A 27,698-nucleotide genomic window follows, 5' to 3' on the forward strand; every position below is an offset into this window, starting at 1 on the left:
TGGCATAGTAATACGTCGGACGGACACGTGGTCCGTAGAACTGTATGATTTGACTCTGACCGACTCTGAGTCTCCAAATGCCAGTCAAAAATGATTCAGAATGATTGAACGATTACTTTCCATCGTAATATGTCGGTAGGAAATGTTTCAGAGTCAGTTGGAAACATGGGTTCTGAAATGGGCTAGGGAAATCTGAATGCCATTCGGAGACTTTCCGTTGCTTAACAACGATAGTACTTACATGAAAGATCAATATTCTTGACCATGATAATTCTGCATCCCGATACTTTTGCATCATATTTTTTTCCGATATTTCTGTAACTGGATATTTAAAACTTGATATTATGTCCACATATATCATTTATCAGAACCAAAAAAAGTTGAAAAGTAGAAAACACAACACAATAAAAATCTCACTTCAATTTCCTAAAACACAGAAAAATAGAGAACATTTTAATGAGCAAATAGGCACCAAAAGGCAAACATCTGATGTAAGGAACCAGAGATATGATTTCTCAAAGTGTTCGACGTTTCCAGCACCACAATCGCCAACTGCGGGTATCTGGTTGCACTAGAACAGATGAAAGTCATGTTAGGAACAACCATGATGGAGTACCGGTCAGATCCAGGGACCAGGTTCAATCTGGTGGAAAGTTTAGCAACTGACTTGATTGTTTTTCTGAAGAAAAGTCCTAGTCGATAAGGAGGCCATTGCTGGGTTGGCATACAAGCAGAAGCGGAAAAGAGACTTGATGACAATGGCTGGCTGAAGTGCAGGACCTCAGTGGGAGCCTCGGTATTGTGGGAGCCTCGGTATTGGTGGGATGTTCGAGTCTCTCGACAACAATGACATGAAAACTCTCAGTGAAGAAAGGCCAAAGTCAGGGCCCAGGGAGGTGCCGGTAAAATAAATTGCTGCTCGCCGTTACAGAACATTTGGCAAACATTTTTAAGTGTCTAGTGTAGCAGCGGCTCCTCTGTTATGGCGGTGCAGCGTCGCCTCACTGTGTGAAAACGTATAGAATAAAATGATAATAAAGCAACTAATAAAAATCGCTTCATTATCATTTCATTTCACAATCACGAGCTGGAGCAGAGTCTTGAGGGCTGGGCCACCCTCTGACAGAAGCAGGAGGAGTGGTGGTGGGCACCGTGCACTGCAAGTGTGCATGACAGTTTGGCCAGCTGTCTTAGGACAGCCAAACTGACAGACACTTAGATATCTCCATGCTGCTGCATTGAGAGCAGCAGTAGTACATAAAGGATGATTGTAAATATTTGTCCAATCAGTAAATTTTTAGTAACCACCTTGAAGTCTAAAGCAGTTTTGGTGTTTTAATTTCACCTTTTCTTAATTCATTTTTTTAAGAACCAACACGAAAAACCTAGTTTGGACGTTAATATAAGCCCAACCCCTCAAGGTTAATCAGCAATGAGAGCAGCAAGCACAGGCTCCCATGTTGGAGCATAAAACCAGCCAACTCCACCCAATCCCAGCACTTCTTTCATGCTGGGTAATACCAGCATGAGAGCAGCATCTGAATTGGCGAAGGGGAGTCTAGAAGCCTGTGCATTGGGAAGATCCACGAGGCAGCGAGGCAGCAGGTATGTTTTCTTTTCTTTTAAATGTTGTCCTCCATGCTGCCACACCACTTTTCCCTGCTAGCAGCTGTCACTAGTCCAGTTTTTCAGTTTTTGAAGGTGAAAAGGTACACTCCAACATCTGCGAAGGGTCCTGGACCTTTCGTTCTTCACTTGAGGTTAGAACTCAATCTCCAAGTTGCCAGCAGAAGGGTACACAGCAAATCCAGTTGGAACTTGGCTGGGTTTCTTGCAATTTTTGTGTTTCTGGAGTGGACAGGAGGCTAGCCAATTAACCCTTGAAGTCCATTCTTCTGCCCTGGATACACGCAGCAAGCAGCCCCAGCCCCTGGGGGTCTCTCCACATGTTCAAAAGCAGGTCCACTCCTTTTTGTGTCTTCTACAGGTTCAGATGTGTTCTGAAGTGGGTGCCACTTTTATGCCCACTGCCAGAGTGTGGATTGGGGAGTCTCCTCTATAATCCTTAACCAAAGGGGTATAAGTTCCCAGGGGTGACCGTACCTACTTTTACAGCTCAATGGTGCCAGGTCTCACAACGAGATTGCACCCCCCTGCCCCTCCCAGGGAATTGTTTTCTTTTTTTAAAAAAAGTCCCATTGGTAGAGGAGGGTTGGCAGCCCTTTGCCACGAGGCCAGACCTCCAACATAAATCACTGATGGCCTGGTGTATTTCCTGGTTATAGATTGAGGCACAATCACAATCTACAGAGAGGAAACTGTTTCAGGGAGGCCTCATTGGAAAGGGGAGACTCTCCCCTTTCCAATGAGGGTTCCCTGAAATTTGGGGAGGCCTTTCTTGGCCTTTTTTCCCCACTGAAGCTGGAGATATCACTCACCTCCTTCTCCTCCCTGCTCCGGTGGGTAAACTGTGATGTGAGTGCGCTTTGTGGCGCACTCACGTCATCGTTATTTGGGAGGGGGCAGAGGCTGATGCAGCAGCGATTCCGCCTCTCCCTCGCCCTTTGTTAAAAAAAAAATCTGCCAGTGCAAGCACTGGAGGATCCTTTTTTATCCCTCCTCAGCGTTGGTCAATGGCCAACAGAAGCACTGGGGAGGGTGTGAAGGTATCAGCCATTGGCCGACACCTGAACAAAAGGGTTTTAGTGTACTTAAGCCATCCATACGAGTGCTTGCTACTTAGGATCAGTTCCTATTTCTTTACAATAACAAACAAGCAAATGCCACCAACTCAGTACTGCATGTTACTTTCATTAATTTGCAAAATATTTTAAAGTGAGAGTGATTCTGAAACCCAGGGCCCACTGTGCATGCATTCTGCGCGGTCTACTGCCAACTTTCAAACCTATTGGTGGTGTGGCTAAATGACAATTAAAAAGGAGGAAGCAGCTTAAATTGGCAATTAGAGCCCATGGCATTATGCGCATGCAAATGAACCCTGGAACGGCTTTCTAGACATTGCAGTTACTAACTAATAAGAAATGAAGATGATATGCAGTGAAACTGAATTGGTCAATACTAAAGTTGTTTGCTTGGAGCAACACATTTTATGTAAAAATAAAAAAAATTAAACAAAATGATTACATTTTTGTTAAGAAAATACCTACATTTAAAACCCCTCCCAAGCATTTGAAACTTCATAGTTGGGTTTTCTTTGTGTACATTCAATGGGTTAAATGTGTCCTGGGCTGGAAAAGTATTTTTTCCCTTTTTCGAAGCAAATTGCCTACACAGCTATTGATAACAGAGATCGATGTGCACTTCATCATACTAATGCTTCCATCTCCTCATGGCACCACTGCCCTCTCTCTTAATCAGAATACTGCTCCTCTATCTTCATGGCAATGCTTCTATCATTTCTTTCAAGTGCTACTGCTCCCCTTCTTAATCGCATTGCACTCCACCCCTCTCCAATCTACCCTACTCCATCCCACTTCACTCGGCCCCAATCTACCCCACCCAACCAATCCCAATTTACCCCTCTCTATTATACCCCACCCAATTTACCCCACTCCAGTCTACCCCGTCTATCCGACTCCATTCTACCCCATCGAGTTTGGGAAAAATAACCAGACATTTACAAAATCGATGTATTTACTATGTTAGAATTCCATTTTAGAACATGTTTAAATACTAATGAAATGCTCGTTCTAGAAAATATCTTACAAATAATAATGTGAATGCATTTTGCTGGAATATTAATTTAAAAAAACTAAATATATTGCATTATAACTAATGTAGAAGTGAATAATGTTATTAGAAATGCTTAATTTATATTTGCATGTTATTCCAAATTTTTGCACCAAGCAACTATACTTTAACCTGTGCAGTGACTAGTCCCAAAGCTTTCTTTTCGACCTTTGCTCATAGTAAAGCATTCTGTGCAACTACTTATCATTGATGTCATCGTAGAAACGGGCCGACTCCAATATCAGGTTCATTTAATTTCCTCATCCCATGTTAGATCACTTCACTATAATATAATAGAGTTATTGAAATTGAAAGAATAAATGGTGACATAAATTTTATAAATGTTGTTTCCAAATAAATTGATAAATTGATATATGCTTTCACAATACTGACTAGTCTTTGTTTAGGCAATAAGCTTATAAAGCATATTTTAGCTTAGGTAAGAGGGTTCTAATGGGAACATTTCTTCATGTAACAATTATGGTAGAAAATGGTATCAATCCGAATGACGAGAGTGCAGACTGTTAGAATCGGAAGGAGATTCATCGTATGACTGACAACATCACATTACGAGCGGTTCTGATTGGACATCAAGTGAAGACGTCTTCGGAAAACCGATATTTGTATGTGAAAACTATAATAATGAGTGCTCTAGCTAGTCAGACACACCTTTACATTCCCATTACCCATTCAGTGGTTCTGTTTCTGGATTTCTGCTCTGCCTGAGGCTCTTCTTTGAGGGAAGTTGAATCCTTTAAAATATTCTTGAGGTGATTTGCCTTTACTTATTTTGTGATTGATGTTACTGCACAGATTGCTAATCTAATTACCGATGCTATTGCAACTGTCGGAAACTCGGCTGAGTTCTCCAGAATTACTTTTCATGAGAAGTTTGTTCCCTATTTACCACTCTTTTCTAACAGAACTGTTCATGGGTTCTTATTTAGAATAGGGCCCTTAACTGGGCTTCTTTATGGAACACAGGTTTCTAATGCTGATTTCTAACTATTTCTTTTATTTCTGTAAATTATTAAACCGGATAAAGATAATTAGAATTTCTAACCTTATTATAAATAAAGGTTTTACAACTATTCCAATCTCTCGTCATTGATTCATCGAAATTCTAGATGTCCATGATGTTTTAATTCTCCAAATGGTGGAAAAGGTCCACTGACCTCTCTGGAGCCTTTAGAATTCTCCATGGCGACATTTGTAAGTGGGTGTATGAAAAGGGTTGAACCATCATGGGGAGTCCCTTTGGGCTCCAGCACGGTGTACCCCAATCTACAGTGTCAGCTAGTGAGATTTCAAAGTTGTGGGATGTAAAAGTTGGTGTTGTGTTTTACATGGCATGTGAGCAGGCCCAACTGATATAAGAGGGTTTTGGAGGTTCTCAAAGGAAAAGAAAATTGAAAATAAATAATGGAAAATGGTAGACCTGGCTTTTTAGCGGGTTCATTCCCAGACTTTGCTTTTTGGCCTCCTGTTTTTGTTGGTTTTATGACTCTGGGCACTTTACCACTACTGATCAGTGCAAAGTGCATATGCTCCCTGTTGGACTTTTTGCAAGGTCATCTCTGAACTTTTTGCCTCCCTCTATATTTTTTCTGACCTGTTTTTGTTGGTTTAATGACTCTGGGCACTTTACCACTGCTGATCAGTGCTAAAGTGCATGTGCTCTCCCTATTGTAAATTGATGTATGGATTAGTGATTCCCTGATTGGTTGGTTTGGTTTACTTGTCAGACCCTAGTACAGTGCACTGAGTGTGCCCAAGGCTTGTAAACCAAATGCTGCTGGTAGGCTTGCAGCACTAGTTGTGCCACCCACAGAAGCAGCCTGTAAAAGTGTGTCTCAGGCCCGCCATTGCAGAGCCTGTGTGCAGTCTGGTACTGCCATGCCATGCCATGCTGACTGGGCAAGTGCACCCACTTGCCAGTCCCTAAACCTTCCCTTTTCTTCATATCAGACACCCCTCCTATGGTAGGCCCAAGAGCAGGGTGCATTGTACGTATAAGGTCGGACATGCCCTGGTGTGTGTGGCATGTCCTACCCTAATAGTGAATTACAGCCATCTTTGTTTTTCACTATTGCAAGGCTACCTGTTCCCCATAGGCCAGAATGGGCAGTTTGATTATTACATCTTATAATCCTAACAAGGTGGACATTCACGTATAGTATGCCTGAACTCAGAATGATAAACACATATTTTAGTGAAGTTGGTTTTAACATTCTGTGTTTGAAAATACCACTTTTAGAAAGTAGGTATTTTCTTGTCTAACCATCCAAGCCTGCCTATGCTAGGTTGTGTATTCCTTGTCTGGAGTGACAGGGACTGGGGGATTCCAGGAGACAGGGTGAGTCAGCACAGGGCTGAATAGCGAGATCAACATGTAGATGGGAGGGAGGTGTTGCACCTGGGACCTGAATAGGGCTGTGCCTTCCCTCCACAATGCTGGCTCCACCTCGTGTGGTGGGTCTGATGTTGCTGCCCCGCACTATGAAAGGAAAGAAGGAGTCATGTCAACAAAGTGCTCCAGGACTGACCAGAACTGGTTTGGGCTAGGCAAAGGCCTCTCTGCCTTCAGAGAACAAAGATAAAATGTGTATAAAAAGGGGGACCCAGACTCCAGAACTTCAGATCACTTTTGGGAAGCAAGAAGAAACCTTTGCTGAGGAGAGGAACCAGAGAGACTGAGGAAAGACTATCCCTAAGCTGAAGGGCTGCTTGGGGGATTGACCTGCAGTGGTTGCCTGACTGCCAAAGAAAGGAGAGAGGAACTTTGTGTGTACTTTCATCAACTTTTGAATGATCTCCAAGGGCTCGAAAGAGAGCTTGCCTCCTGATGAAGTCTCAGGGACAACAGACTTCACCAACCAGCTCCCCAAGAGTCTTTTGGAAGTGCCTGCTGCTGTGCAAGGCTTCTTGAGGGACTGCGTGTGGCAAGGACCTGGAAGCGCGACTCACGAGCCGAAACTGCCACTGTCGCTTCACAATGTGAAAGCGCCTCGCATCACCAGGTAAGAGGATAAACGTCGCACCAGAAGCCGCCACATCGCTGGGAAAGCTTGTCGCCGTTGCAGTGGTCGCATTGTTGTCGAAGCGCCTCACCGGAGAGGAGGATCGACGTCGCATCAGATGCCACCGCATTACCACCTGGAAGCGTGTCGCAGGGCCTGTCGCGACTCAGAAGAATCGTTGAGTCACTGCACGGCCATCGCATCGCCAGAGAAGAGAATCGACGTTGCATCAGACGCCGCCGCATCACCGAGAAGAGTGTTTCAGGGCCTGTCGCGGGTCGCATCAAGAAGAAGATGCCATCTTTGTTTCATTGCACCGGATCTTCATCGCATCACGGCATTGCGGGTCACACCGCCACGGAAGCGCAGTAAGAAACTGACGCATCACCTCCCCTCGCAGAGAAGAACCGACGCATCCCCTACGCATCAGTAGGGACCCGATGCATCACCGTTCTTGCGTGTAAGGAACCAACGCATCACCTTCCCTGCAACACTTTCACTATATAGCGTTACACATCCTAAGGAGCATTGAACTCAAAGTGTCGCATTTGCCATCTTCAGAGAACTAAGCTATTTCTACCATTTTTAAAGTACAGTATTGTGGATTTTTGTCATTTGTCTTTATAAAAATACTTATTTTTATACTACAACTTGTGTGGTGTCCATCTGTAGTGTTGTCACTGGGTTACTGTATGTGTTTACAAATGCTTTACACACTGCCTCTGGGATAAACCTGTCTGCTCGTGCCAAGCAACCAAGGGGGTGAGCAGGGGTTATTTTAGGAGTGTACCCCCTTACCCTGACTAGAAGCAAGGGTCCCTATTTGGTCAAAGGTACCTACCTCTGCCAACTAGAGACCCCCAAATCTAACACTCCACCTGTAAACTGTGCATATGGATTGGTGTTTCCATGACTGACTTGTTTGACTTACTACTAAGTCCCTAGTACAGTGCACTGTGGGGCCAATTAGGATGTGGTTTGGAAGGCTCCGACCATCACAACAATTTTCTCCACTCGACCCTACTCCAGTCTACCTCAACCTACCACACTACAATCTACCCCAATTTATCCCACTACAATCTACCCCACCCAACTTACCCCAATCTAATCTACTTCAATCAACCCCAATGTACCCCACTCCAATGTATCCCGCTCCAATCTACCCCACCCAATCCACCCCACACAACCTACCCCAATATACTCCACTCCAATCTGCCCCAACCAATCTAACCCACTCCAATTTAACCCACTCTCTTCTACTACAATCCACCAAAAACTACCCCACTACAATCCACCACAATCTACCCCACTACAATCCAACCCAATCTACCCCTTTCAACTACACTCCGATCTGCCCCTCTCTACTCTATTCCAATCTACCCCATTCCAATGTACCCCAATCTACTCCACTCCAAACTAAGCCACTCCAGTCTACCCCACTCCAGTCTACCTCAAACTACCCTACTCCAATCGACCCCAATCTGCCCCACCCCAATCTACCAGTCTACCACACATCCATATACACCACTATACCACACCCCAATCTACCACACCCAATCTTCCCCACCCAATCTACTGCACTCCAATCTACCTTAATCTACCCCACTTCAATCTGCACCACTCCAGTCAACCCCACCTCCCCCATTCCAATCTACCCAACCTCCCTCAGTCTACCCCACTCCATTGTGCCCCACTCCAATGTCACTCAATCTACCCCATCCCAATCTACCTCACCCCAATCTACCTCAATCTACCTCACCTCACTCTACTGCACCCAACCTACCCCATATGTATTTACCCCAACCTACTCCACCCCAACCTAACCCACTCAAATGTTCCCCTATGTACCCTACTCCAATCTGCCTCAATCTACCCCACACCAAACTACCCTACTCCTATCTACACCAATCTACCCCACCTACCCTACACCAATCTGCCCACCCCAATGTACCACAGTCTACCCCATGTCCATGTACACCGCTTTACCACACCCCAATCTCCCACATCCCATTTACCGCACCCAATCTACTGCACTCCAATCTACCTCAATCTACCCGCTTCAAACCACACCACTCCAGTCTACCCCACCTACCCCATTCCAATATACCCAACCTCCCTCAATCTACCCCACTTCAAACTACACCACTCCAGTCTACCCCACCTACCCATTCCATTCTACCCAACCTCCCTCAATCTACCCCACTTCAATGTACCCCACTCTATTGTGCCCCACTCCAACGTAACCCAACCTACCCCACTGCAACCTACCCCACCCAATCTACCCCATTCCAATTTATCCCAACCTACTCCACTCCAATCCACCCCACTCCAATCTAAGCCACTCAAATTATCCCTAATGTACCCCACTCCAATCTGCTTCAACCCACCCCACTCCAAACTACACCACTCCTATCTACCCTAATCTACCCCTACCCACCCCAATCTTCCCCACCACAATCTACCCACCCCAATCTACCCCACCCCAATCTACCCCACCCCAATATACCAAAACCGTACCAATGTACCCCATCCAATCGACCCCAATCTGACCCAATCTCCTCACACCAAGCTACCTCAATCAGTCCCAATCTCCCCTATCCCCATCTACCCCACTCCAATCTACCCCAACCCACCCAACCACAATCTGCCCCAATGTACCCCATATGTACCCCAATCAACCCACCCAAATCTACCACATTCCTATCTACCCCCACCCCACTCACTTTTAGCCATGCTGAACAGCAGGCACACTGGCGTTGATCATGGCTAAAACACATTGCCAAAGCTTTGCCAGTGCTTGTTAATCCTTTTCCGAAGCATTCCTTTTTTGTTTGCAACTCAGATGCAATGGAACGCAGTATGTGCTTCTTAGTTATTCGTTGTGTGAGAGACGTAGCACGTAGCAGTTGGAGTGCTGGGTGTGTCTGGAGCTGGGACAAAGGACCTGGGAGCTAAAGATTTTCAGCGACTACTGTGACCACCGCGCCCGCATCGGTAAGAGGCATTCTGCCACCCTCGCTTACCGTGCACCTTCATTCCTCCACCGGAGCGGGACTGCCATCAGCAGGCAGAGGATTGCGGCGGCAGCAGCAGCTGCAGAGGAGGCCGACGAGGTTGCCAGGGGCTGCTGAGGTCTTGCGCGAGGAGACTGGTGTGTGGGCAGCCAGGTAGACGGCCCGGGTGGACCGGGTTGACCTGGACCAGGTGCAGTTTGTGGCTCCCTGAGCTGGCTCCTGCGTGCCTGCTCGCCCAATTTCGACTACGTTGGTTTTCCTGTGCGTGCTGGGGCGAGGGTGCCCTACCAAGGTAAATCAGGTTGACTCCAATTGCACCCTCAGTCATTCTCAGTGGTTATACTAAGAGTCACCAAAGCTGTGGACGCAAGTCATTTGTCAGGGTACCAGCCAGTGCTCACCTAGAAAGACGCTTATGGAGGTGTGAACTGAAACTCCCCCTCTTATAGCCTCTGCAGCCCCCTGCACCCCCTCCATAGGCACAAGTACAAAGCACAAGCCACAAGTTGGACTGTTAGATTTCTGACCTTGTGCTGGGCATACAACCCGCCCATTTGGCCATCTCGCTCTGCCCTAAACCTGCCACAAATTTGGGCTCATGAGGTGCGGTGTGTAGGTAGTAAGCAAACCAGCACAGACGGTTGTTGGAGCTACAGAGTCACCCGTCTATGCAAAGGAGCCCGGCACCTCGTGTGGTTTTGTTTGGCAGCACTGTTCTGCTAGTTTGCTTTTCTTTTCTCTGCCAGGGAGCATGGTGCGCGGTGCCGCCCATAGATAATCAAAACCTTCTAGTGTCCTTACTTGATCTACCTCTTGGTTTTATACTGAGAAGTATCTGTGTGTGGTTTCCAGGAAGATTCCAGCCTAACGCCTTTAAGTGACCAAGGTAGTTAAAGTAAGCGGCAGCAAGGAAGAAATAAAGGAGTTAAGTGCACTCATAAGTAAGGGAAAACAAATAATTATTAAATATGAGGTCGGGAAGAACCCGTAAACAAGTGACACAAAAAACGGAACAAGAGATATCAGGAAAATCAAGGAGGTATTGGAATCATCGGGAAAAAGTAGACAAACATCAACAAGTACACTCATTTCACCAATATACTCGCTATTTGGTGAAGGAACACCTTGTAAAAAAGTTATTTTCCTAAAAGATCCCACTACAGCAATTCACTCAGAAACAATTGAAACAGAGGGATTACCAAATCCATTAACACCGCAAAAGATAGTAGTATCTAAACTCCAGGATTCTAACATCAAAACTTTACAAGATATGGAAGAGGATTAGACCACTAGTAGGCAGACCACAATTCAAGCACAAATACATGTCTCAGACTGTTCGCACTTCACCCCAAAATTGTTAGTAAAAGAGGGATCATCTAGTGCCTTCCAAAAACATGAGGAACACCAATGTGATGTCTCAAATATTACTCATGGCCCAAAGGAAGTTCTCAACAAATCATGGTTTCATTCATTTTCGTTTACAAATAATACTGATCTTCAAACACTTGAGGCAAAAACTATACATTTATCAGACAATCAGATAGAAAACGCAAAGAGCATTTTAATACAAGTACCCAGTCAGCCGATAATAGAAATATCTAGTACTCTGGAGCATCCTAATGTAGTGCTAGAGGCACTCTTGTGGTCTGACACCCTGTGATGACCTTTGACTACCATTATTTTAACTGACTTTGGTGTGTTTTTTTATCCTAGCCTGAATGTACGACCTCCTGCATATGCCTTGCTTCTCTTAAAAGTTTCTTCTTTTAATCTTGCTGTCTTTCAGTGGGAGCTGTCACGGAGTAGGACAGCCTTGCCAAGAACAGAATGTGTGGGATGTGCATTTGAAAGCATGAGAGGGAGAGAGAGGTGTGGATGTACTTTTTGGTCTCAAAGTGCAGTGATGCACAAATGTGCTCAGTGTTGTACATACAGAGATGAAGTATGTGATGCCATAGGACATTGAGAGATGAAGTGTGTGAATCTATAAGCAGTGTGTTCACAAATGTGCATTGTGTGGTACATTGATGAGTATTATGAAGTTCTTACTATTGGCTTTGACATGGCCTCATGTCATCCTGAATTCTGACTTTGCCTTGCTTGAGCTTTTCTGCGTGCACAGCAGCGCTTGCAAGTTGTTTGGGTTAATCACGTTCAAGGATTGTTTTTGTGAGAGATTGTTCAATGTACTCTGAAAGGCTTGTGAGCTTCATCAAGATAAAGGCTGGAACATGCGAGATTGGAGAAGGGGACGTGGGAGCTCCTTCCTGCCATGGGAATGCTTGGTGGGAAGATGGCCAGTTCTGGCAAGATTCCTCTGGCACAGGGGGAGGTCTCTCGAACATTCTAGTATGTTTTGAGATTATAAAGCTGAGGGTTGTTGACTTAGAAACCGGGAGTTTGGAATCCAAGTGGGGACAGACGTGTCTACTTCAGAGCGTGGAACCTTGGTTGCTGAGGCTCTGAACCCCGGCTGTTTAATTCCCCCAGTCAGGAGTGGGCTAAGATGCAGTGTTTGCACCAGGTGAAGTATCGAGTTTTGACTAGTGCCATTTTGATGCGTGGTTCCAGTGGCTGTGGTCATTTGAGGTGCTTGAGCTTTGATTATTGCCATTGTGATGTTTGGCAAAGTGGCTTTGATCATTTGAGGTGTTTTCTTTGTGATGAGTGAGTGAGTTGATGTGCACATCCAAAGTAATTATTTGATGTAGATATATTTCTTTCTGATCTCTTGCAGGACGTCCCAGTATATTTGCTTGAGTCTTATCTCATATTATTTGCTGCTTGTTTATTCATTAGTATTATTCATGCATTCAGCTGTTATATTTACCAATTGTGTTATTATTGCTTGCATATAAACATATACATCTCTTTGTGTATTTGAATTTTCTGCATTTGGCATCTAGAAAAGCCTTTTTGTTAGAGAGCATTGTGTAAAATAAAACCCCAAGCATTATTCTAAAAGAGAGAGTCCTTGCATTTTGTAAAATAAAACCCTTTTCTAAAAGGTGCTGTGTTATGTCTCCTGCTTTGCCGAGTGTTGAGCCACCGTGTGCAAGATTCTGTATTATCTGAGAGGCGAAAGCAAGACACCTGCCCAAGTGGGTACAGGGAAAGAGAGTAAGCAAGAGGATGATGACCATAAAGAACTTAAGTCGTTAACAGATTCGCGTTCTAGTCCAAAGCAAACAAGCGAAATAGTGATAGGAAACAATGGAAAAAATAAAGGAGAACGAAATGCCAACACAAACACCCTAGGAGAACGGTCTTAAAAAAAAAGGGAAAAAACGAAATAGAGGACTACACAACTGTGTCTGCCTCGTTATTAAAAGTTCTAGAAACAGTAATAACCACTTTCAACATGCAGCTGGACAAATTAGATATACAGATCGATTTAATGAAAATAATAGCCACATACATTGCTGGAATAAACTCAAAATTGGAAAATCTTACAGCTTTAATAACTACGGAAAGAGGTCTAAATGCAGTGGCGTCTGGTGAGTGTGCATGTGGTCAAATAATTGCCAAATTGAGTACAGTACCGGTAATTTTACAAAGTATCTTAAAAGCAAGACAAATTAATGGCCAGGAGCAGTTAAAAAATGTAATAAATACAGATGAAGCGACTTAAGATATTCAGCAAGTTGCAATCTTTGAGCAATTAAAAACACGGTACTCAAATGAAGCACCCAAGCCCCCTAATGGGGATCTGGAAGTTGAGAATAAGAATACAAAACAAATAAAACAACAACACGCGGTGACAATTGAACAAGATGATTCAAAATCATGTAAACAAACGAAGAGACAAAAACAACGGGCAAGGGAAGCGAGGAAAAGCAATAACGGTGAAAAGAGATTGTTCCATATTTTTGATAAAAAGCAACTAGTTCAAGCAAACAAATCTATAAACTATGTAAGGGAAGATGAGAATGACATACTTAATGATCCACCCCCCTTGTGGAATTCAATAAGTCATAGTTCAAGTACGGAGGACTCAATGACTTCAAGACAAAATCAATCAGGAGACATTAAGTAAAAAAATAACAGGAAGCAAAGGGAACAAGCCATCAAAACAAATACAAAATTCAGATATCCCAATTAAATGCGAGGTGGCATTAGTAAAAAAAAATGTTTTGAAAAATCAAAGTGAAAGACAAGCGGAGACACACAACAGTATAGTGACAGGACAGGCAATACGACAAGAGCTAAGCTCTGAATTAAACATCTCCAGTGGCCAAACTCATTCAAATAAAAAGGGTAGGCCAGAACATAATAATGGCTCACGTATTTCCCCAGCGATTAAACCTACACAGACTGTAATAAACATTAATAATCAGGTTCTCCAAAGGAACACACAAATATGAGACATGCAAAATAAGCAAGTTATAATTAAAGTTAATATACGAAACAATAATGCAGTGGGGGCAAACTCTAGAATGGTGGTGACAGAACCACAACACAAGTTAAACCACATGTTATAATATATTGAGACAAATCAAGAGGATAGTTGGAGCAAGCAGATTATCCTATCGCCCAAATACACCTCACAGGGACAGCAAGACATCCTTAATAGAGGAAACATAATGCAACTGTTGGCTGAAATTCTGGCTCTAAAAAACTTGACTCAATCTGGTTTACTATCCATCAAATTCATTCCTCATGAAGAAAAGAAACAGATGGAAAGAACATTCGCGACCTGGAGAAATGTGGAAATTGTGGTAGCTATTATGAATGCTAGACAACAATTTGATCTAACAAGGAGACAAATTCAGTTGAGGAACAAAGGGGCTGGAATTCAATAAACAAGTTACATAAGCACAATTACCCCTACGACCATAGAGTCAATATATTCAATTACTTCCCAGGTACATATCATTACCCGAGTATCTGTTCACTGGAATGAACTGTATTACATTCAAACAATTCTAAGACTGTGACTCTGTGAGAAAACAAATAGACAACAATAAATTGATACTTTTAAAAAAAAGTGAATTTACTTTAATTCACAAATATTATATATATATATATATATTCACACTCTTTTTTGTTTTATCATAAACATTTCATCATAACAAGTCTTATTATAATTTATGTACACTGTTTGTAGACTCAAACAATATACAATCAAAGTGGCTTCAAATCTGTACTGAAAACAATTTCTGACATCTTCTTGGTCCTAAATGTTATTTACAGAATGCGATGGCTTATGACGGGAAAATAATACTACATTATTCCTCAATCATAGCTACATACATGGTCCAAAGGAAAAGGAGATCAGAGTTCACATCGATACAAAGTGGGTCACAGTAAACCTCAATCAATAGGTTCGCCTACACATTTAATGTTGTCTTCAAACAATTATGACATGTTAATGCTCTTGACCTCGTGCTGGGGAAAAAAATTAAGTGAGGGAAGTGGGGTTTTGCCGACGCGTTTCGACCTTCAGGCGAGGACCAGATAGATTCATGGAAGGTCTTCCTCAGGGCTGTGATACTTAATATAGGACACTAAAGAGTGAAAAATATGGGTAAAATTAATCTAGTGACTGATTGATATGATTTATTTTACGGAGTGAAAGAGGGAAACACATTGTTGTCATACCTGTAAGGTGGAGTAGAATGTGTCAAGTTCAGGGGCTACCAGTTAATTGCTTCAACGCGGGGCATCAACCGCTGCCTGTGGGTACTCACTCTCTATAAGTTAAAGAGAATGCATCTTGTGAAGTGGTAGCGAGGACTCCTAGGTCTCCTGCCTATCCCTTCACTTGCTACATTCCAACCTTTTATTAAAAAGTGTTATTCTCCAAGGATCCCTGTGCGTCATGGGTATTATTCGCTATCTATGACAATTAAGAGTAGTGACTCAGTCGCCGCTATACAATGTGGACAATAATAAAGAAATAATTCTCCTAGCATGTTATCCTTGTTAGTTGCGTAGATCAAAACTGCTGTGTCTAATGTGGGACTGCTAAGGGACAGTACGGGACAGTACTGCGCAGGAACCCTAAACAAGTATTTTAGCCCAGGAAAAAAATAATTAATGAAATAATTGTTATGCGCACCCTATTTGAAAGTGGCAAGTTCTGTGTCATACATTGCCAGGAGGTTTTACTTTTGGGATCGCGTTTTATCGTCTCTAATGCTGAACGGAAGCACTGTACATGTCGAGTTGGCAATAGGAAAGGAAGTTATGTCGAAATGTTTTGCGTATCTTATTTAAAAATGGCAGGTTCTTTACCTTGCGTCGACGGAATGCTTGAGACCGTAAGTCGTGTTTTCTTTTAGTTTAGATGCAAGCAGCACTCTTCTCCATTTTGACAGGCAAGTTTACATCCATTGTCGCGGGCCGGTTCTCAATCCCGTAAGCTATGTTGCATGTTTGGCGGCTTCTTTTAAAGTTGATCTTGCGGACTCTCAGCGGGCTTGCTCTAAGTGGAGGCAGCCTGGTGTCACTTCCGGTAGCCTGTCTTCCTTCTATTCAACGTGCAGGACTTCCGTCCTTGTTATCGCAACGTACATGGGTTTAGAAAACTTTATGGATCGCATGTCATCTGGCAGTCTGTCTTCCAGTATTTGTTATTTCTATTCAGCACGCCTGACTTCCGTTCTTGATATCTTGAAATCCATGAATTTCAAAAACTTTATAGATAGCATTGTTTGGATACATCCAAAAGACATGCTATCAATATTAAATAGCGAGAAGTGGATGTGCTTGTCTGGGGATTCTTCCATGACGGGAATCGGGGGGGGGGGGGTACCTAGATGTAATAATTGTCCCTCTGTATTGTATCTTAACTGGTATCGCAAAGGATTTGCTAAATAGTTATATGTAGTAAAAAAATAAAGAAAATAATCAAAGTGAAAGACAAGCGGAGTCACACAACAGTATAGTAACAGGACAGGCAATACGACAAGAGCTAAGCTCTGAATTAAACATCTCCAGTGGCCAAACTCATTCAAATAAAAAGGGTATGCCAGAACATAATAATGGCTCACGTATTTCCCCAGCGATTACGCCTACACAGACTGCAATAAACATTAATGCTCGGGTTCTCCAAAGGAACACACAAATAGAAGACGTGCAAAATAAGCAAGTTATAATTAAAAGTTAATATACGAAACGATTATGTAGTGGGGGCAAACTCTAGAATGGTGGTGACAGAACCACAACACAAGTTAAACCACGACATCATATATTGAGACAAATCAAGAGGATAGTTGGAGCAAGCAGAGTATCCTTACGCCCAAATACACCTCACAGGGACAGCAAGACATCCTTAATAGAGGAAACAATGCAACTGTTGGCTGAAATTCTGGCTCTAAAAAACTTGACTCAATCTGATTTACTATCCATCTAATTCATTCCTCATGAAGAAAAGAAACAGATGGAAAGAACGCATAATGAAAAGATACAGATGGAAAGAACATTCGCGACCTGGAGAAATGTGGAAATTGTGGTAGCTATTATGAATGGTAGACAACAATTTGAAGCATGGGGTATCATATTGGAAAAACCCTTAAGACCTTGTTACCCCTCACTGCTAATGAAGCTCGCTAGGAATCATTCCCTAGGCACTGAAAAAATCCAGGTGTATTCGGTATTACAAAATGCTAGAGGAAAAAATGGTGACATTGGCAATAGTAATGATATACAAACACGGGGGCCGGGTCCAATGCACTGGGGATGGTTAGCGGCAACTCTCAATGTTCTGACAAGGGAATGACTTGTTAATCAAGCTAACAGTCCTCATTATGATTGCCTAAAACTTCTTTCTTGGAACATAGCGGGGGCTAAAAGTGAAATTCAGGGGAATGTCCCACCAATACACTGGAATAAGTATGAAATCATTGCATTACAAGAGACCTGGTTGTTAAATCTGCAGGAAGTAGCTAATTATACACTTCATCATGTTAACGCCACAAGAACACATCGACACTGGAGAGCAAAGGGCGGCGTAGCAGTATATATATAGCAACTGCAGTAGCTATATGTTCGGAGCAGCTTAGTACAACAACTTCAGACATACAAGTTATCAAACTAGATGATTTGTTAAAAAACGATTCAACAACAATAATATTAATAAATATCTATTTGCATACAAATGTAAGAAAAAAACGACTACAGTTGGATAAATTACTCTCGATAATTACAGAATATAGATTGGTGAACCCTGAGTGGGAAATCTTATTATCAGGTGATTTTAACACCAACCTCATTTACACCCCCAGAGGAGGATGAGTTAATAAATGCGCAAAATGTGTTCTGGTCAGAACCGGTACAAACACCCTCAATGGCAAAACGAAGAGACTTAATTGGAAAAAAAAACAGTCATGGCCTTGCAACATCTAGGACTAAGAATATTAAATGGAAGAACGAAAGATGACACGCCCCCATGTTGGACATATCAAGGTACAAATTCTCAGTCAATAATAGACTTTAAAATCTTGTCTTTACCATTATTGAATCAAGTGAGGAAATGTATTATTAAATATACAACACAAAGCGATCATTCACATCAGCATCTGGAAATAAGAAAAAAAAAATCATAAATACCGGGCAGCAACCACAGAGGTAGGCAACCTAACTACAACTAACTTGAAGGGTATAGGATGATCGGCTGGTAATTTACTAGAGCTAACAAAGTTAGCAAAAGAGACATTAGAAACTAATTGACCCATAGAAAGTAGTCAAGAATCAAACTGGACAACTTTTACTATAAATTTCTTGAGGCTGGCACCCAAACAGGATTATGTAAGGCAAAAAAGAAGCAAGGAGACTATGAGACTTTCAAACAAAGCGTTAAGGAAAGAAATAAGAAAGGTGGTCAGAAAGAATAGGATAAATAATGATGCGAGTACCTGGAATCATATAGAAAATCTAAAAATACTATATAAAAAACAAATCTGGAAGGATCAAAAATCGAACCAGGAACAGTTCTGGTCAAAGCTTCTTCTCTGCCCCAAACAATAAAGCGTTTTGAAAAATAATAAATGGAATAACTGGACTGTCTCAAAATATAAACAATGCATGTGTGACGAGTCGGCCTGGGTAAATTACTTGAGTAGCACTTTTTAAAAAGTTATAGGTTTTGATAATAAAAACAGTTATAGTGGCCTGGAATCTAAGCCTCCAAATACAACTAATGAACAGTCTAAAATCATTGATTGCCAAATAACGTTGGATTGCCAACTCCAGGTAGCTGATAGGATAATGAAAATAATAAAATCAGGTCAAAGGTATGGGGCCCCGGGGCCAAATGGAATTCCTCAGGCCATTTTCTCAAGTGACCAAGACTACTGGGCGATCCCGTTGTCATGGCTTTTTATGGAGGTAAAATTATCGAATAGTCTGCCCATGAGTTGGAAAGGGTCAATATTTAACCCAATATTCAAGGGTGGAGATAGATCGGATCCTGCAAATTACAGGCTTATAGCCCTAATGGATGTGGAAGTGAAATATTATACATCGTTAATCTTGGAGGACCCAGTGGAATGGTCTACTAAAAACAAGTTGATTCCTATGAACCAAACAGGATTTCGTAAGGGGTTTGGAACAACCACTAACATACTTGCTTTGACCATGACTGCAGAAAGGTATAAACATTTGAATTTAAAATTAGAGCTTTGTTTTATTGATTTTAAAGCAGCGTTTGACAGCATAGAGCGATGACTACTATGGTGTAAATTAAAGAAGATGGGTCTCTCAGAATCAATGTTGCGTGCCATAATTCAATTGTATACTAGAGTTGGATATGAATTAAAAATCACAGATGGCACGAGATTATCAAGGGCAATCCACACAGAGATAGGGCTAAAGCAAGGTTGTGTACTAGCACCCCATTTATTTAATCTCTTTATGGCAGTCCTCTCAATAAGATTAAATTAGACAAATTCTCATCCACCACGTCTGGGCCCATCACCGATAACACATCTCTCCTACGCCGATGATATAGTATTACTCAGCCTGACAAGAGTCGGCTTACAAAGATCAATAAACGAGCTACCAGTATTTGCAAATGACAATGCGTTGGAAATTAACATTAAAAAAAAAAAACTATGATTTTTGCAAAGTGGTCAGGCCACAAATTCCCTGTCAGGCTTGGAGAAATAACATTAGGGGTAGTTAATACCTACAAATATCTAGGGCTGTACCTGGATGATTGTTTAAATTTACAAAAACATAAACACTATCTGGAAAGCAAAGGTAATGGCCTAATTTACGCATTTTGTGGCCTTTCGAAAAGTTAAAGGGTCCATCCTTAAAGCCACTGTTAGCCGTAATAGGTGCAAAATTGATGCCGACAGTGGAGTACGCAAGCATTGTTCTACACTGTACAGATGCAAAACTGTTGGACAAGATACAACTGAAAGCACACAAAAAGGTTTTTAATATACCACAGAACGCATCTCCAGCTCAGGTGAGTCTGGAATTTGGCCTTACTCAGCAAGGGATTGGGAGAACCAACGCGTACGTGAAAAGCTGATACAAAATTTGGTTAAGTCGAGCGAATGATTTACATGATGCCTTGCGGCGGGCCCAGGAAGCAGATCAGCATTCTAGTTATGGAAAGATTTTTAAATTGGCTTTGGAAGCAACAAAGCCTGAAGATCTCTGGGCACGGTCCCCCTCCTTTCCTGTTTTTCGTAGGGTGGCAAATAAAATGGCTAAACTACATTCACTGTTAGAGGACAAACACAAATTTACAAAGAGGTCTCATGCCTGGATGGTTCTGCAGTCTTATACAAAATTACGACTGGCTGAATATCTGAACACAACGTATCCATACTACCTAAAACAGAAACTCATGGCGACTAGTTTTGGTCTCTTATCAAGTTTAGCGGATCAGCCCAAATGGAGATACAATGGTCCTACTATATGCATTCTATGTGGCGCAGCGAAGCAACACTTCATTCATTTGCATATGTCCTTGTTTAAAATCAACTCGGTCGTGGCTTTTGAAAAAGGCATTTAATGATAGAGGGATTAGGTCTTGTAGGTCTGCAATAATCAAGGGTTTGGACTCAACGGATCCCTATCTAAACTGTAAGGTGTTTACATTTTTGATACGGTAAGAACAGATAACAATGAAAATGGACAAACAATTCACCGTGCCATTGATTGTTTAGTGATTGCAATCACCAAAAAATGCAAAGTCCCTCCGTTATGAACAAATAAGAAGTTGCAGTTGGAATTGCATTAATGAATTCTACATTGGGTTTGGACTAAGTAGTAATGGAAGCTCATTTTTGGGGCAAATAAGAATTGGTACATGTAGCTTGGTTTTAATATGTTAAATAGGGTTTTCTGATGGGTTTTAAACGGATTCAATGTATTGTTTTTTATTTAGAAAGTCAGCAACACTGTACATTTTCTTATGAAATCTCCTTTTAATAACTTTCTTATGAAATCTTTTGCTAAAAACTTTTTAAGATGTGGTGTGTATAGGTATTTTCGACATTGTATGTTTTTTATTAACTGAAACAATAAAGACTTTCATAATTTCATAACTTATTCGTTGTGTCAATTTCTCGCAACCAACTTTATTAATTATTTAATTTCAATTGGCCAGTTTTCTGCGGCACCAAAGAAGAGGTAGATCGCTTTTATTTGTGCACGAATATTGTCTTGACCTCTGCTCATGTCATCGTAGAAACTGATAACAGTCTTGGATTTCCACGTGGCCATCAAAAGCATTGTGGATATTGTAGTGTTGGTTTCTTTCAACTGAATTCGTTAGGCTAACCTGTCTGATAGTGATGATTAGTAGGAAACAGAGTCCCTGGTGATGCGAGGTGTGGTGTGGTGTATACCACTTGTCTTTGATTGTTAGATGTCCCCTGCCTACTCTGTAAACATGTAAATCGATGTTGTGGTCGGATGCATACTAAAACAATATATACATGAAACAGCGTATGGGGTCCAAATTATAAGAGTTCAGAACCGAGCACAGTCACACTCACCGGAAAGTAATGAAGCCAACATCCACGCAAGTACGGGTCTTCGTTTAAACAGTGAGGGTACAGGTCTTGCTCTACGAACCGCGGGTGACTAAGCAGAACGTCAACAAGAAAGGATTTGCTAAACAGTTATATTTTGTGACAACCCCAAAAGTGGGCGGGCCAAAGAGAGGGAGGAGCTGAGTGGTGGGGAAGTTTAGAAGGGCAGGCGAAGCAAGCACGATTGGTTTGGTTGGAGAAAGGTATGTACTTTGCAACTCTGGGTTTAACAAAACAGCAGAAAATGTAATTGGCACGGAAACATGGCGGGAGGGGTACTTTCTGGGTTCAAATGCTGAGGTAGTGCATACACGAACTCGGACCAGTGGCTGAAACTTTGTGTTTTTATATGTGTCCTGCATTATTACCTCCTGGGTTTCTCTGGGGTGTCGCCGACCGTGCTCCTGAGTACAATTATGTTCACAGTCCCTGTCCTTAGCCTGGTTCCCTGAACATTCGGTGTGGTCTTTCAGAGCAGTGAATGCCTACATTTATATGAAGTATGCTACACTATCATTGTGACTTTTTTTTCCTTGTCCCAGGTGCTTTAAATTATACGAGTGCAAGACCTAAAGTAGGCAACTAAATTTAACCCTCAAAACCCAAGCGCGGCAGACAATGTAATTCATGTAGAGGTTTGTACCAGAGATCACACAACTACACGCGCCTGCACACACAAACGAAGCACTTTAAAGCAAATGGGCCGCCAGCCGCTCACAGTTGATGAAACCCGCATTGGCGCTGTAAATGTAATGTTATCTTGTGGCATCTCCCAGGTGTGCTTCTGTGGCAGTTGTCTCATTCTGCAGTGCAGGCTCTTAAGGATTTTTCCGAAGCTGTTTTTCTACTTCTAGACTTTGTAGTATTGCTCGGGCAATACGTATTTGTACGGGCTTTAGTTTCTAGTTTTTTCTATAGAATATATTCGCATTCTAGACAACACGTTTGTCATTCGTGGTAAATAAAGCGAGGTGTTTGAGAAAATCCCGAACACGCTTCGTTTTCTCAATTTAAGCTGCGTCTGTGCTTTACTTAAATGTACACACACATTCGCAGCAGTGATGATGGTGGTTCGAAATGTTGATACAGAGGTTAATGTTTCGGCCTCGGGTGCGTTGTAAGAAATGCTATGTTCCTCTGGTGGCACGAGGTGGTGGGAAATGTTTTAAAGGCCCAGTTCACAATGCTATTTGTGCATCTTGTTTCCACGAGGTTGCACTAGACACGCAACTTGTGGGTGTAATGGCATCTTCAGCGGTAAAAGAAACCTTCAGGATTTGTATACATTTTGTCGCAAATTGACTTGTGCTGTGGAAATCCATCAATATGGTGGCTATTCTCCCATACTATAATCAAGGGTCGAGGAAGCGGCATGCTCCAACGAAGAGGTGGTGGGGGACAGCAATGGCACTGTGGTAAAAGCCTGGAAAGCCATAACTTATTTTTAGGTAATAACAAACATTCCTAGAGGATTTTCGAACTCAGTTTGATAGTCGACACTTGGTGCCAAAAAAAGACAGAAGTTAGTTTGTGCCTTGTCTTTGAAACAACAAAAGCCCCTCATAATGTTGATATATAGCAGGAGCTATCACTCCATCCCCAAAAATAAACAAGATGATTGCTGGTTTTCACCCGAAAATACATTTGTACACAATACACCAAAAGGTGAGACCCCAAAGAAATTGGGCATGGCGTGGAGAACCACCTTCAAATATTACGCCTGGCTGAATTAAAACGTGACAAAAGAAACAGTATAAAACTAGCTTTAGGAGGGGATATGGAGGTGTCAATATGGTTGAGGAACAAAAGTGTTACACAAAGCACAAGCATCAAGGTGGAAAGAATAGGTGAAGAAGGGCATAGGGTTTGAGACTTATGAAGACTAGAAGAATGCATGAGTTCGGGAGCTCAATTGTCAGGTTGAGGCGGCGTAGTTGTACAGACCATGGTCGGCACGAAGAAGCCACATCTTGGACATACCTTGAGAATAGATGTCAATTCCTTTTTGAATGTCGCTTGAGAGGAAACGGTGCAGTGAGCAGGGGGCTGGTGTGTTCCATTTGTCGCACTGCCAGATAAAGATTGAGACCTATTCAGCTGGTACTGAAGGCCGGAAGCAAATGTTTACTTACGCTGGTGATGGTGGCCACAGAGCTTCAGTTTTAAACAAGATAAGTAGAGGTTGCTGTGTACAGGGATTTGTGGATGATAGAAGCGGTCTTGGACTGGGTGCTAGCTTCAAGGGAGGTACTGGGGCTTTATAAGCACAGGAGTAATGGGATACCTTTTTATTGACCTCCAGAGACCAATCGGTCTGCAGCATACAGCACATCTCAAAGTGGGGCAAGGTTGAATCTAGGTAATCCTATAGAGTAGTGATTATATGTAGTCACCACCTTTGGCTCTGAGAGACCAGCAAACAAAACGTGATATATATTACACAATAAGGTGAGCTAGCAAATATGTCAATGGTGTAGGTCATCTTCTAGGAGTAATATACCCGGCTAAATATAAACTTCACAAGTGGACAAACAGCATACGGCCAGCTGAAGAAAGGCAAAGGGGGCCGTTTGGGACTGTCTGTATAATTTAGGAACATAGGTGTAGGCCAGGCAGTACAAGTGTCAAGGTGGGAGGAAAAGAAAGTGGGCGAATAGTATGCTAGCTAGGGGATAGGGTATGGGGACAGACTTAAGGATGCACGAACTAGGTGATGGAATTTTCTGATTAAAACATCTAGATGGCAAAGAAAACAAGAACTGCATGATTAAGTTACATCTTGGAAGTGGCGTGCAGGACTGATTAAGTGAATTCCAGTCTTTTACTGTCAGAGAAAAATTGAGACATATTCCGCCTTTACTTTGAATGCTGGAATTGCAAGGAGAACATAATTTGAACTACACTGGAAATGTTGGCAACGAGAGAGTTTCTTTTTTTCAGCAAGATGAGTGGGGTATCCCTTGTTGCATGGCTTGGGGGGGATACAAACAGTCTTTACCTGAGCTATAGCTTCACTAAGAACCTACTGGAGCTGTCTCCATAATTCACACCTCAAGTGACTGTTAACTCACTAGTGCTTTTCTGGGACACATAGCTCAGGGCTACCCTGAGGCATGTCATCCTCTATAAACTGATGAACACCTTTCTGTGCTCTACCCACAGATATCACAATGTGTCTCATAAGTGGGGTCTCGGGGGTATTATATATATATATTCTGAAGTGTAATGGAAACAAATGTTTAATAGGATTGAAACATATCAAGATGGTGAGTGAGTGGGTGTCTGAATGGCTGTATGCGTGAGTGACTTGGTGCAAAGGTGGCTGAGTGAGTGGCTGTTTGAGCAAGTGTTTAAGTAAGTTGGTGTATGAGTAGATGTATGAAAGTGAGTGTCTGTGGGATTGGCTGTATGCATGAGGGAGTGGCTGTGTGAGTGCTTGTATGGATGTGTGAATGGATATGTGAGTGGTGCTGAGGCTTCATGGGTGTGTGATTGGCTATATGGGTGAATAACTAGTTTTCAGTAGCTTTAAGGGTGAGTGTAGGGTGTGGTTGTATGAGTGAATAAATGGTTGAATGTTTCGGCTCTGAGTGAGTGGGCGTGTGAGTGTCTATGGATAAGTGAGTGGTCGTGTAAGTACTTGTATTTGTCTGTGAATGGGTATGTGAGTGGTTGTGTTGGTGTATGTGAGTGCATGAGGTTGTATGGGGCTGTGAATGGGGGTGTGTGGTTCTGTGTATGTAATCAGTGATGTCGTGAGTGATGTCACTGACCATATCATGAGTGATATAATATGTGAAATAATAAGCAGTGCATTGCAGGGGATAGCTATATTTGGCTCAGGTAGCTATAACTGCTGAATTTCACTGGTTTTGTACGAGTGAAATCTGAGCTGAACTTTAATTCTCCTGTAACCTTTTTTTCCAGTGAATTTATCAGGTTTTTTAAAATTCTATTTCATATCTGTAATGTCCCTGTACCCTTTGTCTTAGTCAATTTCTACAGCTTTTGAAATTATATTTCCTACCTAGAACATCCCTGTAAACTTTTTTTTAAGTGAATTTGTAAGGTTTTAAAATAATTCTATTACCTAACTGTAACCACCAACTTTTGACACTGAGTATGTGAGTGAGTACATGAGTGTCTCAGTGGGTGTATGAATGTGTGAATAGGTTTGTAAGTCGGTTTGAGAGTATGTGTGTGCCTTTCAGTGGGTAAAAAAGTGTCTGTGTGAGTCTGAGAGGGGTGGGTGTTAAACTCTGCTCTGCTGGTGGAGTTTTCAGTATTTTGCCAGTCTGCACTCCTTTGAATGCAGAGTTCGACAAAAACACCACCAACTGCAGGCAGAGCAGAGTCTACTGGCACACTCATCCCTAGACTTCATCCCCCAAGAGTAGTATGCCAGGAGGTGTTTGCAGAGTGGTTGAGAAAGGGGGCTGGGTCTCAGACAAGGTCTGAACAATCCTGCTGTGGGGGGGACTTACTTGTGACAACAACAGGAGTTCTTTTCTATACCTTGGTTCTTGCAGAAGTCACTACATTCATGCATAGTGCTGACCACTATCTATTCTACTTAGGAGATATCACATCAAAGCAATTTGAAAGCAAACAGCAGTCCAGCTACAACGACCACTGGTGCAAACTCAATGTAGCAGAGGCATTTGCTGATCAAGCCTCATTTAACTGCATACTCTATCCTCACCTGGAAATCTGATCATCAATGCATTCAGTAACATCATGGATGATGTATTACACCTTCATGCCTCCAAGTAGTGAAGCAAAACATTGTTTTTTCCATCCTTCTAGCCCATGGTTCAATGACCGGCTAAAAGCAAAAAAAACTAAGAACAAAACAATATTAAGACGACAGAGCTCCTACAGGGAAGAAAGCAGCTCTCTACAAAGGTTTAAAATATATGAAATGTTTATAAGTAGGGCAAAACACTACTTGTAGGCCCGGTCTTTAAAAAATATTCTTTTTCAGTGCTGAATACCATTACTAGCCCAAAATGCATTGATACCCTGCCCAGCCTTCACATAGTAGCTGCGTTAAACTTCACATTTTTATCACACAAAGATTTAGACAATTTAATCTGATATTGCAGCAGTCCAACCCTCGAGTCCCAACAGGAGCAGCTCTCCTTGTTTGGTCACCCAGTTTGTTGGTCTTCTATCAATATTGTGGACAACAGGCAATGGAAACTCTTAAGCAGATATGAAGTGAGGGTCTTCTCTGGACACTTGCCGAGCACATATCTGTCATCATCTTATCAAACTGTTTCTGCAAATGTTTCTAAGATTTGCTGTGATCTAGTGTCATCTCAGAGGTGGAAGATGGGAGTCATCTTTGCTCAATTTAGGCCCAGAGTATGTCACAAACTATAGTCTCACCACTCTTCTCCTGGTCCAGGTAAAAATGTTAAGAGGAAATTGAGATAAATTGGTTATCTGAATAATAGGAGCAGCATCTGCATTGGCTTAGAGGCACATGGTTTGGCTACCAGGCAGGGTCTCTACTCTGGTGTCGACTGTGTACATATGACTGAGACAGTGCGGGTGGGAGGAGGTAGGCTTTCTCTCTCCCCTTTCATGCTGCATGGACAGACAGTCACAGGCATAGTTTGTTGCTAGTTTTGCTATGTGCCTACAGCACGCATTTGATTTGAAAAGCGCTTCCTTCCACAGCAGTTAAGTAAGTTTAGTTTACCCACAGTTCTTTCATGTGTTCCTGGGGTAGAACCTCCAATAAATTTGGGTAGGATCAGACTTGTATGTCAAGCCACAAAGGTATTGGAATGTTTCTTGTGTGCCCCTTCATGAACTGGCTGTAAAACCGGTTATGCAGCAGGTTGAGGGGTACCGATTGCCTGAAGCATTCACTCTTTCACATTCATTGAACTCTGACTGCCAGAGAGATG

At 42.3% G+C, this 27,698-nt stretch overlaps 2 protein-coding genes across 3 annotated transcripts in view; one reads left to right on the plus strand and one right to left on the minus strand.

Annotated features, from left to right (window-relative positions):
* Positions 1–21,862, minus strand: part of LOC146823117 (uncharacterized) — a 45,059-nt gene extending 23,197 nt beyond the window's left edge. Inside the window, exon 1 of the mRNA XM_085606625.1 lies at positions 21,745–21,862. Coding sequence (XP_085462751.1) covers positions 21,745–21,766 — 22 coding nt within the window. The 5' untranslated portion in view covers positions 21,767–21,862. The remainder of the gene's footprint in view (positions 1–21,744) is intronic.
* Positions 21,863–21,924: 62 nt separating this feature from the next.
* The window catches only part of LOC146823118 (maternal DNA replication licensing factor mcm6-like), a 474,334-nt gene continuing 468,560 nt past the window's right edge, over positions 21,925–27,698 (plus strand). The window contains exon 1 of one of the 2 annotated variants that reach the window (XM_085606624.1): positions 21,925–21,983. The gene's annotated coding sequence lies outside the window, so the exon portion shown is untranslated. The remainder of the gene's footprint in view (positions 21,984–27,698) is intronic. The other variant, XM_085606623.1, reaches the window with a different exon arrangement.

The sequence above is a fragment of the Triturus cristatus genome, chromosome 5_2 (assembly GCF_964204655.1).
Source record: "Triturus cristatus chromosome 5_2, aTriCri1.1, whole genome shotgun sequence".
Classification (NCBI taxonomy): Eukaryota; Metazoa; Chordata; class Amphibia; order Caudata; family Salamandridae; genus Triturus; species Triturus cristatus.